The 16,855-nt window shown below is 44.7% G+C and overlaps 1 protein-coding gene across 1 annotated transcript in view; it reads left to right on the top strand.

The window, feature by feature from the left end:
- Positions 1 to 16,855, top strand: part of HID1 (HID1 domain containing) — a 51,756-nt gene that overhangs the window by 7,806 nt on the left and 27,095 nt on the right. Inside the window, exons 2-6 of the mRNA XM_040435672.1 lie at positions 9,611 to 9,760; positions 9,848 to 10,018; positions 10,123 to 10,239; positions 11,712 to 11,818; positions 12,105 to 12,224. Coding sequence (XP_040291606.1) covers positions 9,611 to 9,760; positions 9,848 to 10,018; positions 10,123 to 10,239; positions 11,712 to 11,818; positions 12,105 to 12,224 — 665 coding nt within the window. The remainder of the gene's footprint in view (positions 1 to 9,610; positions 9,761 to 9,847; positions 10,019 to 10,122; positions 10,240 to 11,711; positions 11,819 to 12,104; positions 12,225 to 16,855) is intronic.

Below are 16,855 nucleotides of genomic sequence, written 5' to 3'. Positions count from 1 at the left end.
CTTATGCCCATGACAGCACCCTTGAGACACCGCCTCCATCCTGGACAGGAAACAGGAACTTTCGTGGAGAGCTCTTAAGGAGGGACTCGGCCCCCATACCACCAGTTCCTGTTTCCTGTCCTACGGATAGGACGATTTCTGGAGAGCTCCAACAGGCTGCAGGGCCCTGACAGTAGTTACCACAAGGGGTTACCTGGTATGGCGTAAGACTCCTCTAGGAGCCGCCTATAGTTTGGACCCATCTTTTTCAGACCTTCCTGGTTCCGGTCAGAACTGGGTTGTTGTCCGTGGGCAGTTCCGGCTCTACCGGGAGGTGGGGCCGTCACGCCGGATACTCCTGGCGGTGTTCGGGAGGTCCGGGGCCTTTCTTTCTCTTCTCCTTGTCTCTCAGTTGTTACAGGACAAGGGGGAGGAGCAGGAGTTATAGTCTCGCGTCCTGCGCGGGATCCGGAAGTGGACGACGAGACTTCCGGTGTTTGGAACGCATAGCGTTTCGGAAGTGCGTCTCACACGAAGGCCGCCTGAGGACATCAGCAGGGACCAGTCCAGGGGTATTTAAACCCCATCAGTGCGCAGGAAAAGGTCTCCAGCCAGCCTAAAAGCACCTGGGAAGCGATTTATGGTAAACCCTCCAATCCTGAAGCCTATCATGGAAGAAGAAGGTAGTCAGCGGACCAGGACAGTCTTGAGACCAGACTGGTATTCCTGGTGGGGTAAAGGGGTCAATCCCCAGCTTTATCTATTTATCTTACAGGCTCTAATAGAAGTATTCTTTGTTATATTTTAGAATATCAAAAAGAGCCCTAGGAAAGCCACTTCTAAAACCCGAGGGAAAGAGTGTGCAGTGTGTGGGAAGAAGCTCGCTCCCTCCCTCTTGGCCAAAGTGGTTAGGCCAACATTGTGTAAACAAAATGGTATAGGAAGAAACCCCATTGCTAATACAGAATATCAAAGATATAGTAAAATCCGAGATTGCGGATTCCATGAAAGAATTCAAAAAATTTCTTCCCTCATCACCTCCAAGTAAACAGGGACACTCCAGTAGGATTTCAGATTCAGTTTCTTCTGAGGAGGAACAGGGCGAAATCATGAATAGCTCAAATTCCTCCTCAGATGAGGAGTCCATGGGTAAACCCCTATTTTCCCATGAGGATACTGGCGCTCTGCTTAAAGCGATTAGAGCCACTATGAAAGTCGATGAATCTAAAGAACAGAAAACAGTCCAACAAATAATGTTTGGTGACCTGGGCCATAAAAAATCAAGGGTCTTTCCGGTGAATGAAAATATTAAATACCTGATACAAAAAGAATGGAAAAAAGCCTGATAAAAAGTTCTTTATACCAAAAAATGTTAAAAGAAAATACCCATTTGATGAAGGTGAATCCTCTTGTTGTGACAGACCTCCTAAACTGGACGTTCCAATTGCCAAAATGTCTAAAAGAGCTGCTCTGCCCTTTTGAAGATCTAGGTTCCCTAAAGAATCCTATGGACAGGAGAGCAGAGGTATATCTTAAAAATGCCTGGGAGGCCTCTACTCAGGCATTTAAACCTAATATCGCTGCTACATCTACGGCAAGATCCTTAAAATTGTGGTTACAAGATCTAGAATCCGACATTGAGAATAAGACTCCCAGGGAACAATTACTAGAGTTTTTCCCTACGATATTGAAGGCAGTGGATTTCATATCTGATGTGTCTGCGGATGCATTGAAGTTGAATGCTAGATCTGCCGCCTTAGCCAATTCCGCTAGAAGGGCGATTTGGCTTAAAAGCTGGCCCGGGGATACAGGTTCAAAAAATAAATTATGCGCAATTCCATGTCAAGGTGATTTTCTTTTTGGGCCAGTTCTGGACGAACTCTTGGAAAAGGCCTCGGATAACAAAAAAGGTTTCCCTATCCCCAAACCTAATAAAAAACCGACAGTTTTTTTCGTAAAAACAGGAAAGATTTCATCAGAGACAAAAGACAGAAATTCTGGAAAGACAATAGGGGTAGGAAGGAGAAGGGTTTCCTGTTCAACTGCCAGCCCGGTAATCTGTCCAAATCTAGTCAGCAATGATGGTGTCACCCGGTGGGGGGTAAGACTCTCCTCTTTTGTTCACGCTTGGGAAAAGATCTCCTCAAGTCCGTGGATTTTAGGTATTGTAAAAGACGGTTTTCATCTGGAGTTTCTCTCCCCCACCCAGAAGTCAAAAAATTACATATCTAGACCAGGACTCGGTAAGAAGTTTGGCACTAAAACAATAAATCCTCTTTGTTAAAAAAGGAGGTTTTGGTTCATGTACCAGAAGCAGAAAGAGGAGAAGGGCTTTATTCGTCCCTTTTCCTGGTTCCCAAACCAGACGGATCATTCAGGATGATCATGAATCTAAAATATTTAAACCAGTTTCTGAAGTACAAAAAATTCAGAATGGAATCAATTCAACCAACAGTGAAACATCTCTTCAAAAATTGCGTCATGGCAACTTTAGACATAAAGGATGCCTTTTACCATATTCCAATTCATACAGATTCACAAAAATACCTAAGAGTTGTGATATCCATGGATGGGCAGATACATCATTTTCAGTACAGAGCACTCCCATTTGGATTTTCACAAGCCCCCAGGCTTTTTACCAAGTTAATGGCCGAAGTTATGGATCATATAAGAGAAAAATACATTTTAGCTAGACCATACCTGGACGATATTCTAGTAGTAGCAGAGTCAGAAGTAATTTTGTCCCTCCACCTTCAAGAAATAATAAACATCTTGGAAGGATTAGGGTGGCAGATAAACTGGGAAAAATCAAATTTGACTCCGTCCAAAAAATGTCCTTTTCTGTTTTTCAAGGCTGTTTTCTTCCTCAGCACAAAATTTCTTAGATAAAAGACGTGAAATCTCTTCTAACACTAAAGAACCGAACCATCAGGCAAGGAATGGCGGTGTTGGGCAGGATGACCTCCATGATCCCTGCGGTCAATTGGGCCTTGTTTCGCTCCAGAAAACTGCAGTGGCAGATCATAAAGGAATGGCAGGGGTCGCGGTTCCCTTTAGATGCCCCGCTTCCTCTCACTCCTCAGGTCAGGGAATAACTAAGTTGGTGGCTAAAACCCTCAAACCTGTCACAGGGGCTTCCCTGGGATCTGCAGGAACAAATATCAATTACCATGGATGCAAGTCCAACGGGATGGGGGGCATACTGCCAGTCGGAAGTTTGGCAGGGAGAATGGAGTCTCTTAGAAAGTCAAGATTCTCAGAATATGAGAGAACTAAGAGCGTTTTTTCTTGCTATAGATGCTTTTCTTTCAGTAGTATCTTATTTGAACAGGCAAGGAGGTACAAGATCAGAAGACCTTATGTCACTAACCGAAAATATTTTTTCTCTAATTATTCCCTGCATACCATTTATCAAAGCTGTTCACTTAAAAGGTACAGAAAACAAAACAGTGGATTTCCTGAGCAGAAACCGGTTAGACCAAGGCGAATGGTCTCTAAACCAGGAAGTATTCAACCAGATAATCCGACTTTGGGGCTGTCCTCAGATCTTTTTGCTACCAGACAGAACAGGAAGTGCCATCTGTTTTTTTTTTCTCTAAATCCAGAATATCTACCTACAGGAATAGATGCCTTCGCTCTCCCATGGCCTGACCATCTGCTCTATGCCTTTTCACCACTAAGGTTTATTAACCTTATACCAAGAGTACTAAAAATTGAGACCGCACAAGACAACACTTATTCTGGTCGCCCCCTTTTGGCCAAGAAGAGCCTGGTTCACTTGGCTCAGGAAATTGTCTCTCACGGACCCATGGATTCTTCCAGACAGACGGGATCTGTTGTTTCAAGGTCTGATCATGCATCCAGAAGTAGTAAATCTTCATCTAGCAGCCTGGTATCTGAGGGGAAGATCTTAGAACAAAGAGGTTTATCCAAATAAGTGATCTCTACCCTTCTGTCTTGTAGGAAGGATCCGGTAATTAGATCTTCAGCTCCCCCGTGGGATCTCAACCTAGTTTTATCTAGTTTGACGGAACCTCCTTTTGAACCTCTTCAGGATTTACCAATTAAAATTCTGTCATTTAAAACTGCTTTCCTAATCGCTATCACCTCTGCTAGACGTGTGAGTGAGATTTCAGCTTTTTCTACCTCCCCTCTTTACTAATATCTTGGATGACAGAGTTATCATTAAACCTGATCCCTCTTTTCTTCCTAAAGTGGTCTCTTTTTTTTCCCCTAGATCCCAAGATATTGTTCTACCTTCTCTGTGTCAGTTCCCAAAGAATGAGAAAGAGAAGAAATTACATTGTCTAGATGTGAGGAGATGTCTTTTACAGTACCTAGAAAACACTAGTGTCTGGAGAAAATACTCTAGACTTTTTGTTCAGTTTCAGGGGAAGAACAAAGGTAATAAGGTTTCATCTAGAACACTATCTAGTTGGATAGTTGGTGCCATCTCTTTAGCCTATCACTCATCAGGGAAACCCACTCCTTTAGGATTTGGTGCTCATTCAACTAGGTCTGTCTCTACCTCCTGGGCAGAAAGAGCAGACGCGTCCCTAGAGCAGATTTGTAGGGCCGCTACCTGGAAGTCTCCTTGTACCTTCTTTTGCCACTACAAGTTAGAGCTAGACTCTAGAGAGTGGTTGTCATTTGGTAGGAAAGTCCTACAGGCAGTTGTCCGCCCCCCCCCAGACTGTTTTTCTATTCTAGTCTTCTCTCAAGGGTGCTGTCATGGGCATAAGGGAAATTTAACATTACACTCACCGGTAATCACTTTTCCATGAGCCCATGACAGCACCCGGCATTTATTCCCTCCCCCAAAAAAAAATAAAAAAAAAAATACAGGAAACAGGAACTGGTGGTATGGTGGCCAAGTCCCTCCTTAAGAGCTCTTCACGAAAGTTCCTGTTTCCTGTCCAGGATGGAGGCGGTCTCTCAAGAGTGCTGTCATGGGCTCATGGAAAAGTGATTACCGGTGAGTGTAATCTTACATTTTTGCAGATCTGTTTTTTGCGGATTGCAAAATGCTGAAAAAGCCATATGGTCGTGTACAAGAGGCCTAAGACAAAGCGTGTTCCTTATCATAAATTAGGATAATCTGAAGCAGTCCATGTGCCCGGCGGAAAAACTATGCCAGCCTCAGGCTGGCATGATTTTTTGATAACATGTACGCCTGTTTCCCGACACGCTCTGCCCAACTGTCAAAAACCTTTTGACACTGGTCGTGTGACTTAATATTGTCACACAGCCAGTCAAAAAGGGGACTTGCGACTATCTTTACGTCTAAGATAGTCGCCAGTCCCTTGATAAATGAACCCCATTGTTAATTTTGGCCCTCTCGGACCCCATTTTTATTTGAAATGACGTCATCGGTATACCCCTTTAAGCAGTTACTACGTTTTTACGACCCTCAGCGATCCATGGGGAAACCTGGCAATTAGTGTTCAGTTTCCCTGTAGCGCCACCTCAGGAGAAATGAAGTATTACATGGTACCAGTTCTATTCAAAATGTGTTGTCTGTGTGGAGCAGAACAGGATGTGTCCTCCCAAGAGCGAGGGTTATTGTCTCTCCTCTCCTTTGTGGCCAGGAGATGAGGATCATGGACAGGGCCCCCACTCTATTATCTCAGAATAGTGTAGGTCTATAGGTCACCTTGTGCTGCATGTGGTAGGGAGTGCGGTGCCTCACACCTCCTCTGGTTGTTTTCTGAGTTGCAGCTGACGGCGCAGACATCTCGTTCTGTAAAAACAGCATGCATACCTTGTGTCCTCTAGGCGTAGGCGACATTCACCTTTGCACACACACTTTTTTTTTGTTGCTCTGATGCATATAAAACAAAAGGTAAATTTGCTAATGGGTTTTATTAAAATATCGTTCCGTTTGTGGATACAGCTGCTGTGCAGGCCTATGTGTTTCCATGGTAACAGACTACAGACAGACCCTGTGTAGTCTGATTCTGCAGTCATACTTCTGTTCATCTGTCCCCTATTTCTGGCTTAATTACATTTGGTTGCCCAGCAAGAAGGGAGGACATAACTGGCATAAAAAATATATAGAATTGAATTATGGTACTATATGGAAATGTGTTCCCCCCCCCCTCCCCTTTTTAGTGTATTGCTGCTCTTGTTTTCGGTCTATATACAGTGCAGTGGGGTTTAGATACTGTGCACAAGCAGTGTATTGATGGCCCATATAATACTGCTATACAATCACTCCTGCAGTATACAAGTAAAGCCTCATGCCCTCGACTGTGTGCGCAAGAATAGAAATGCCTATTCTTGTCGTCAGCTGCGGAGCTGCGGACCCGAAGATCGGGTCCGCATCCATTCCGTCCCCATAGAGAATGAATGGGTCCGCACCCGTTCCACAAAATTGCGGAACGGATGCTGTCCCATTTCCGGACGTGTGAATGGAGCCTAAAGCGGGGGCTCTATCTACTTGTCCCTCATGACAATCTACTTGTCCTGATACAAAAAATAATTTAAAATCAAAACCATATTTCAATGCACCGCCACGCTTCCTTATGCAGGGAGGTGGTTGGCTTGCGTTCCAGTCTTTGTGGTGTGAAATGACAATAAGTTTAGTCCTTGTTCACACCAGATGATTCTGTCCAGAATGCACTACATCGCGGCAGGCTCACTATGTTGTGGGGCAGGAGGGGGCATGACGATCCATTGAAGTGAATGGCACCGTAGCCACAGCCGCAGGCGATCGGATGCACGGGATCGCAAGGCACAATTATGCCTGAGGTCCGGTCACAATGCTGCTTGCAGCATTTTGTTTAAACTGGACCGCAAGCATAATGTGCCTTGCAATCCTGTGCAGCCGATCGCTTTGCAGCCGTTGGGCATGGTTATGGTGCCAATCACTTCAAAAGACCACTACGCCCCCTCCTGCCCCACAATATAGTTGGTCGGCCGCAATGCGGTGCAGGGCATTCTCGACAGAATCAGGCCGGAACGCACTGCCTGGGGCAATTAGTTTAGTGCACACTCTTGCTCTTGGCACATTACTACCCGTTCCTCTAGGTGGTTTAGGCAAATTAGCTGCTGATGTGGCATGGAAAAGACCCCCCCCTCACCTTCCCAGTTTGACAACACCTGCAGAAAGGGGGTCCTCTGAGGGATGCTGGCAGAGTTGAGAGTTCTATCAATGCCCCCTGCTCTGTCATTTCTTCTTCCCCATGCTGTCACTACACCACGACCCCCTCTGCTCTGTCACCGCGGCTGCGTCACTGCTCTACACCCACTGCACGGTCACCGCTGCACCACACCCCCAGCTCGTCGCCGATCCACTGTTCCGGTAAACAAAGCCATCTCAGCTCTGCTACTTGCCCTGGTGCTCGCAGCAGGGCTAAGCTACTGAACAAACTACCTGCCCAGCGCCCGGAACTGCATGTCCCGGGCGTTGGGCGATACGATTTCCACACCCCTGATTTAATTCTAGGTTATAAGGGTAAATGGCAGTAATACCTGCTGGACTAGTGTGGTGAAGGAGTTAATGGGGTTATCCCATGATTAATGTAAAAAATGATAATCAGACATCATATAGCACATGATAATCTCTTTCTAACAAACCTAGAACCAGCCCTGTACCTCACATGGATCCAGAGATCTCCCCATTCATTGCTCCTAATTGTTCTTCTAGATTTATTTTAAGCTGACAGATCAAGGGTGGATCCTTTCTGCAGCAGTTCTGGGGATGTGTCCTTTCTGCAGCACATCTTTCCCTATCACATCTCAGGAGGCAGTTGAAAAATGAAACTGAGCATGTGCGGCCATCTCAGTAAGCAAGACAAAGAAATGAGAAAAAAAATCAGACAGCAGGTGGCGTATGGAGTATTTTTCGTGGGACAGCCCCTATGATGGAGACCAGGGGGCACCTTATGAATGGCCTGGGGTGGTGGAAGGTTTAGTCTACTTTTACACTTGCGGCAGAGTGATCCGGCAAGCAGTTCCGGCAAAACGTATGCCAACTGATAGCATTTATAAGACTGATCAGGATCCTGATCAGTCAGAAAAATGTATTGAAATGCCGGATTTTCGGTATCATCTGGCAAAACGGATCTGGCATTTATTTTTTTCACCTTTTTTTTGGTATGCGCAGGCCGGAGGGACGGATCCGGCATTCCGGTATTTTGAATGCCGGACCCAGCACTAATACATTCCTATGGAAAAAAAAATGTTTTTTTGGCCAGGGATAAAACCGTAGCATGCTGCGTTTTTATCTTTTTCCTGATTAGTCAAAAAAACTGAACTGAAGACATCCTGATGCATCCTGAACGGATTGCTCTCCATTCAGAATGCATAGGGATGAAACCGATCAGTTCTTTTCCGGTATTGAGCCCCTGTGACGGAACTCTATGCCGGAAAAGAAAAATGCTAGTGTAAAAGTAAGGACACTGATGCGGTCAATTGGACATTTTCTGGGGACCTTAGGTGGTTTTGAGGGGCTAAGTTAGTTTTCTTTATGATTCTCATATGTTGCCCAACCCTGGCTGCTTCTCAGAAGTCTCCCCTTCAGCGTCTTTGGCTAGGGGGTATTCAAAGGTGCTGTCCCATCTGCACGCTTATGTTATATTCACCAGGTGTACCACAAATGTCCGATAGGTGCGGAGGTGGTACATGTACCTACCTTGCACTGCTGGGAACGGAGATGATACCGCACATGCGCTGCTCTCTCCTTTCATTTCTATGGAAGATCCGAAAACTGCAGAAAAAAGTCTACCTCTGGACGTTCACGGCATATCCATGTCCAGATGGGCATACCTCTTATTCAACCAGTGGATTGTGGAAATTTGTATTATTGGACTTGCACTATTTCTTTTGCGCTATAACCTACCAAAGCTCATGGGCCGTAGCTTGTTTCATGGCGTTTGGATGTACAATTATTATTTTTTTTCTTCCTTTTTTAGTATTCAAGCTTTTAAGGTTTTTTTTTCCAAGCATTCGATGTTGATGGCCTCTCTTCAGGATAGGTCACCAGGATCTGATCAGGGATCAGGGTCCGTGACTTTGACCTCTACTTAGATATTGCTGAGTTATCCTGAGGATAGGCTATCGATGCTGAACATCCGGAGACCCCCCCCCCCCTTTAATTTTCTATTTTTATGCTTAAAGGGGTTATCCCATGACTAATGTAAAATATGAAAATCAGGCATCATATAGTCCATGATAATCTCTTTCTACCAAAGCTAGAACCAGCCCTGTACCTCACATGGATCCAGAGATCTCCACATTCATTGCTCTGCTAGATTTATATCAAGCTGACAGCTCAAGGGGAGTGTCTTCTCTGCTGAAGCCCAGGGGGCGTGTCTCAGCTCTTCCTATCACAGCTCAGGAGGCGTGTCCATGCTCTCCCTATCACAGCTCAGGAGGCAGTTGAAGGATGAAACTGAGCATGTGCGGCCATCTCAGTGAGCAGGACAAAGAAATTAGAAATAAAATTAATAGCAGGTGGCGCTATACAGATACATTTTATTGAATAACTCAGTATCTATACAAAATTTAAAAGATTTTTTTTTTTTTTTACAATTACAAAAGAATTCAGATCCAGGTGCTGGTTTGAAAACTGTAGAATATTTTTCGTGGGACAACCCCTTTAATTCTACTGTTTTGTTGCTTCTTGCAGCCAGTGGAAGCTACAGATGATGCCTTCTGGGACCAGTTTTGGTCTGACTCGGCCACCTCCGTGCAGGATGTCTTTGCTTTGATCCCAGCTGCAGAGATTCGTGCAGTACGAGAGGAATCGCCATCGAACCTGGCCACGTTATGTTACAAGGTGACTGATGACAAACCACTGAGGAAACATGTAGGTGAGGTTCGGAGATTTGTCCCTCTTAACATATTTAATATCCGTGCCCGGCAGGCAGTGGAGAAACTGGTGGCGGGCGCAGACAGCGGCTGTCACTCAGAGAATGGAAAGCAGATGGTGTTGAACTGTGCTCGCTTGCTGACTCGTGTACTGCCGTATATCTTTGAGGACCCAGACTGGCGAGGATTCTTCTGGTCCTCAGTGCCCGGCGCTGGGCGTAGCCAGGTAGCGTCAGAGAAACCTTTCATTATACTTATTTTACGTATTGATTGTGTGCTACATGTTGTCAGTCAATAAAGAGCTTACTGGCCGTCGTCTGTCTCTTTCAGGATGAGGATGAGGAGGACGATGGATCGCGTCCGCTGGCTGAATCTCTGCTCCTCGCCATTGCCGATCTTCTCTTCTGCCCTGAGTTTACGGTGCAAAGTCACAAGAAGAGTGGAGCGGTGAGCGCTGCCTCAGATACGCTTATTCAGCAAATGCATACTTGGGACCAGTCCACACAGCGCCTCTTGATGGAGGAATTTTGGCTCTGATTCCACGCCAAAAAGCTGGCAGTGGCCGAGTGTTATCCGCTTCCCTTCTGCACGCGCTGCTGGCAGCTTAAAGCCATGATCATGCCAAGAAAAGATATGTTCTTTCTTGGCGCGGTGTCACGGTGGAAGCCGTGGCGGGTGTTTGTTCAGTTTAGCTATATTCAGTGACTCTAAACCACGAGTGGATCCTTGGCATCGAAATTAAAATAACGGGGCAGAAACTGTGGCAGATATTGACAGTGCCAAAATCCATCAAATCCATTGTGTGAACATAGCCTAAAGGTGTATTCACATTGTACATCAGAGACATACATCAAGATGAGCCTACAGCGGTGTACAACGCCAGTAGGCTCCAGGGTTTTACGCAGTATAGTTTTTTTGCATAGCGCAGTTAACCCTTTTGGTCTTCATGAGCTGAATGGAAACCTATGGATACATTTGACCTGTACGCCAGTCGCCAGGAGATTTCTTGGCACGTACGTCAAACATACACTGCAACTGCAGTATGAATTCACTCTTGCATACCTTTTTGTGTGACTTGGACATCTATGGACACCTTTGGGGGTGCATTTTACTCATTTTGGGCTAAAAACCATTTTTTCTTTCTTCAATTGGTCTTTATTAAAAAATTTCTTGAGAAACGGGTTAAAATCAGTCTGCATAGTGTCACTGCTGAGGTCATGTGAAGCCTTATCTCTGATCTCCTGACCTCATAAACACTCATCTAATCCATATTCTTATCAGTTAGATAAGAGTTTAGATAGTATGAATGTTTATGAGGTTAGGTGATCCGAGATAAGGCTTCAAATGAGCCATCAGCTGATGGGACCGAGAATTGATATTCTGCAAACAGACTGATTTTAACCCCTGTATCTCAAAAATGGCTGAAAATGTTTATTAAAGACCAATTAAAAAAAAAAGATTTTTAGCCCAAAATGAGTAAAATGCAATCATAACAAAGCATTGACCAGAAGGTGTGCATAACCTTTAAAATGGTTGTGCCGTGTGGATGTTTATTATGGCACATCCACAGGATATGCCATAAATGTCCAATAGGTGCTGGTGCTTACTCTGCTTCGGAAGTCCTGTAGAAGCGAATTGGGAGAGCCGTGCATGCGCAGTCACGTCTCTGTTCAAGGTGGTATGAGACGGCCCTTTTCTTGAGATAGGAGCAGGTCCTAGAGGTGGGAATTGCATCTGTCAGATATTTATCCCATATCCTGTGGATATGCCATAAATTCTTTGATGGGAATACCCCTTTAATTGGTAGAGTTGGAGTACAGAAGCATGGTAGACACAGGATATTCTTACTCCGATTAGTAGAAATCGTCTTTGTGGTGAACTTGCCCCTTCAGCTATAAATGAGTTTTGTGTCTCTGTAGGATGCAGCAGAAGACATCCACACTCTTGACAGCTGTGAATACATCTGGGAAGCTGGTGTTGGCTTTGCTCACTCTCCAACACCCAACCACACATATGATCTCAACAGGTACGTGAGCATTTCTCCAGTAGTAATAAAACAGAATTTGTACCAATAGGGTTATATGGTCCATGATTCGCTAACCATAATACTAATACGCTGGCCGGCCCAGGAGCTAGTAATGTTTTTGATGCCCAGTCTTATTTTGTAATGATGAAGGACAGATGAGATCCTCTTCCCCAAAATAATATTCAAGGGACACCATATAGTCTGACTTCTCCCAGAACTAAAATGTAAGATTTGGACAGCTGTTTCCTTGTGAAAAATGTAATTGGAGTTCTTCATTTGCTTTTAGGACTGAACTTCTCAAACTTCTCCTGACATGTTTCTCTGAGGCAATGTATCTCCCACCATCATCCGAGAACAGCGGTACCACTAACCCATGGGTGCAGTTTTTTTGCTCCACAGAGAATCGGTATGTGAATAAAAATTTGATTGATAATAGTACTAAAGTTTAACCAAATTATTCCTATAAATTAATAATACAAGTGATGATCAGAAACTTTGTAATATATCTTATTACGTAAAAAAAAATGCCTCTTTCTCCAATTATCAGTTTCCTTTTCTTCTACCCCGCATTGATCAGTCATTCCCAATTCACTGTTCAAAATCTGTCTCCAGAGAGAAACAGGTGGAGCTGGACTTTCATCTTGGAGAGATCAGATTACCACTGCCTATAGAAGTCTGTGGAAGGGGAGATAGAGGAGGGAGCAGCTGCATAGAGAAAGAGACACACACAAAGATGCTGCTGCTTTTGAGGTTGTGCTACAGAGAGATAGGGGAGCAGGATCTTCTTTTCTGTGTGTGCTGTGTATGGGAGACATTATAGCAGTTAGTCTACACCCACTGTCTCAAAGCAAACTGAGCAATTAGAGATGGCTCATGTAGATGGGGAAAAAAGCTGAATACAAGTCCTATCATGGGCAGAAATAGTGCTGTTCCTCGTGTACACACACAAGAACATATTCTGAGGAGTCGCCTAAAACAGGAATGCTTTAAAGTGTATCAAAGACAAATTAAATACGTGGTGGGTAGTTGTATATAGAAAAGTGTGTCACAGGAGCCAACTACCTAAAATATAACTTTTAATATAAATGCTTAAAAAATAACACAGAGGTCCCTCACATGGGGACTAATAGACATACAACACTTACAAACAGACACTGGGAGCCAGTTAAAAGTGACAGACAGGGTGGCTGATCGTGATGGTACACCCAAAAGACAAACCATCCGGGTCCCTAATGTGTCCCTATGGTGTCCCTGACCTTGACTCAGCCCAGAGATGCACCCTGATGGTGGGAACACTCCGTCCCCGTGCCTAGCCTGTCTGTCCTTAAAAGGCCCTTGTAGCAAGTAGACCCATATGGATGTCCGGGTCATGCATCAACGATAGTGGAAAAAACGAGCAGGAGTAACGGTTACTCCACAGCAGTCAACAAGATAGATAATCACAGCGGTGCAATTCAGTTACCAACCATGTTAAAGAGTGCTAAATCAAATCAAGGGAGGATGGTCCAGCACAATATCTGAATCCCACAGTATAAGAACAATGTTTATAACACCATTGGAAAAATGTCCATCTTCCGTAGATGATAAAATGATACATTCAATATATCAGGATAGATGGCACTCTACCACAATCATGAAGTATTACACTCAGTTTAAAGTCTCAGTCTCGACGCGTTTCCCCTTCATAAAAGGTTCATCAGGAGACTATATCAAGAAGTATAGAAAAATGGCTTGCTGCTATAATAAAGCGGCTACATGGCAACTTTTCAAAACGATGAAAGAAAAGAACCAAATGCTTTAAAGTGTAACTCTCATTCTTTTTTTTATTTTTGTAATGTATAGGGGCAGCGATACTGACCATTTTTGTAATATACTTTTAATTACTGAAATCGTACATTTCTATTAGAAAAACCGCTCTAAAGTGGCCCATTTTGAGCCTTAGCAACGCTCCTCTGTCTTCTGTTTATAAAACACGGTCAGTGTTAGCAAGTCTCCACTGTTATGTAAACAGAAGACAGAGGAGCGTTGCTAAGGCTCAAAATGGGCCACTTTAGAGCGGTTTTTCTAATAGAAATGTACGATTTCAGTAATTAAAGTATATTACAAACATGGTCAGTTTCACTGTCCCTGTACATTACGAAAAAACAAAAAGAATGACAGTTACACTTTAAATGAATGCTCCGTTTTCAATACCTATGTACAGCGCCACTCCTGTCCTTGGGTTACATAGTACATAAGTAACATAGTACATAAGGCCGAAAAAAGACATTTGTCCATCCAGTTCGGCCTGTTATCCTGCAAGTTGATCCAGGGATGTGTCTGGTATTGCAACTCGACTCCATTGAAGTAATTGCAGCTGAGCTGGGATACCACGTGCAAACTGTGTTCAGATGTGGCACAGTTTCTGGAAAAGAGCAGCCATATTCTGTAATCCTGGACAACCCCTTTAACTATTTATTGGTCATTTATAAGAAGTTATTTCAGTGAGATCCTACTGACGGGCAGAGGCTTTACTTTAGGCTCCTGAGCCCCGGTATAGCATTTATAATTCGGTCTCCCAACTATCATATGTTTTTTGTAATATTGGTACAGTTTGGGCCCCTTAAGCTCCAGGGCCCAACCTGAGTACAATTGCACCCTGTAAAGTTGGTCCCCTGCTGTCGGTAATTCCAGAAAAATGTCTTTCTTTGGGATGGAGTGTCCCCACAGCTGTAGACGCTATCCCGGTCGCTGGATTACAGGGCTGGACATCTCGCTTGGCCCTGACACAGTCTCGCTTGTGCCGTTACTGTGATTAGCGGCGCATGTGCAGAAGCTCTGATTACAAATCCACAGTAATAAAATGTACTAAATTTTTTTCGCAGCGCATGCACCAGTTGCTGCTTCCTAATCGGAGGCAGAGCCTCTGCGCCGCTACTTGCAGTAACAGCGCAGGCGAGCGGGTGTCAGAGCCATGCAAGATATCTGTTCCTGCCAATCAGCAGGGATTTGTCTGTAGAGGAACAGCCCCTCACAGACACAGAATTCATTCAGATGAACAAATCGATTTGTATGGGTCGATTCGCTCACCCCTAGTCTGTCCCTTTTAGAGGGCATCTGTCCGCAGATTTGTACCTATAACACTGGCTGACCTGTTACATGTACACTTGGCAGCTGAAGACATCTGTGTTGGTCCCGTGTTCATATGTGCCCGCATTGCTGAGAAAAAGGATGTTTTAATATATGCAAATGAGCCTCTAGGAGAAACGGGGGCGTTACCATTACACCTAGAGGCTCTGCTCTCTCTGCAACTGAATTGCCCTCTCCACTTTAATTGACAGGATCAGGCCTGATGATGTGTATGCTGTCTGGTCCTGTCAATCAAAATGGAGAGGCGATTGTAAAAGAACCAAAGTCTCTAGGTGTAATGGCAACGCCCCGTTGCTCCTAGAGGGTCATTTGAATATTTTAAAACCTCATGTTTCTCAGCAATGCGGGCACATATGAACATGGGACCAACACAGATGCCTTCAGCTGCCAAGCGCACATGTAACAGGTCAGCCAGTGTCATAGGTACAGATCTGATGCCCATTAATCACTTCCTCATTGTGCGTATCTCCAGAGCTCACAAAAATGTTTGCATGAAACACTACTTTTTCGTTTAAAACAAGGGCCCCAGTTATAAGTCAGTCGGACACGTCTGATGCTGATTGGGTGCGGCTGATGTCAGTCATGCAGTGGATCGGTACTGCATTGTGGTTTCCGTTATAAATAGCCTTAGAATATTAAGTCTATGGGAAGGGTAATGTGCTTGTTGCCACTTGGCATCGGCTGTGACATAATTGGGAATATGTAAATGCATGAGATTTATGCAGGGAACGCACGTGTTTGTTGCTGGCACTGATGAGGTCCCCAAAGTTCTATTATTTCTTGCTTTCCCTTAGTGCTAGACCATAATCTCCAGCTGGCTCCCATATTAGGGATTCTGTCACCAAAAATGTTTTCTGCCACTTAAAGTGGAACTGTGTTTTTTTTTTTTTTTTTTTTTATTTGTTAGTTTATTAGAGCTAGCAGGGCCCGCTCCAGGTTCATGTGGGCCCCCTTGTGGCATTTTTTACATTTACATGTCCCCCAGTGGCCGTCCACACAGTATAGTGACTCCCAGTGGCCCTCCCTACAGTGTTATGCCCCCCAGTTCCCCCCTGGAAAGTATAGTGGCCACCATTCAGTATAATGACCCTTCAGTGGTCCTCAATTCAATATAATTACTCCGTTAGTGGCCACCTTCCACAGTATTATAACCCCCAGCCCCCTCACAGTGTAATGACCCCCCCAGTGGCCTCCCCCCTGAGAGTTGGTAATTGCGATAATGATATAATTCAATACCACGCAAAAAATAAAATAAATACAAAAAAAGCTGCGTGCAATCCGCATTTTATGGAACATCCGGCCCATAATAGAACAGTCCTATCCTATTTTTTTGGGGGGGCAAGGTGACTAAAAAATGGCAACTAACGTCTTTTTAGTTTTTTTTTTCTGTTATGGAGTTCACCGCATAGGAGAGATTATTAGTCCCCTTAGAGGCTAGAACCGTTGTCCTATTCACCCTGATAGAGCTCTATTAGGGTGAATAGGACTTTACACTCTCCCTGCTGCCCTGTGCTTTCTGCACACAGCAGGGAGATTACCATGGCAGCCAGGGCTTCAGTAGCATTCTGGCTGCCATGGTAACCGGTTGGAGCCACACCATTTCACTAATAGGGCTCCCTTCGGAAGCTGCCACTGCCACCAATCAGATTACTGAGGAGGAGGGGAGGGGACCCTGTGGCAACTGCCACCAATGATTATAATACTAGGATTGGGTGGGGCACACTGCGCCACCAATGATTCTAAATAAACCATTAATACAAACGTAGGCTGCGGGTGCCAGCAGTATCACATACCCGGCCTCTATGACAGGGCAAGGCGATCCGCCGAACCGCGGCAATTAACCCCTCAGGTGCCACACCCAAGGGGTTGATTGCCACGGATCGCCCTGCCTTGTCATAAATACCGGGT

This window comes from Bufo bufo, chromosome 6, assembly GCF_905171765.1.
Source record: "Bufo bufo chromosome 6, aBufBuf1.1, whole genome shotgun sequence".
Classification (NCBI taxonomy): domain Eukaryota; kingdom Metazoa; phylum Chordata; class Amphibia; order Anura; family Bufonidae; genus Bufo; species Bufo bufo.
This window is presented reverse-complemented; position numbering and strand designations above follow the sequence as displayed.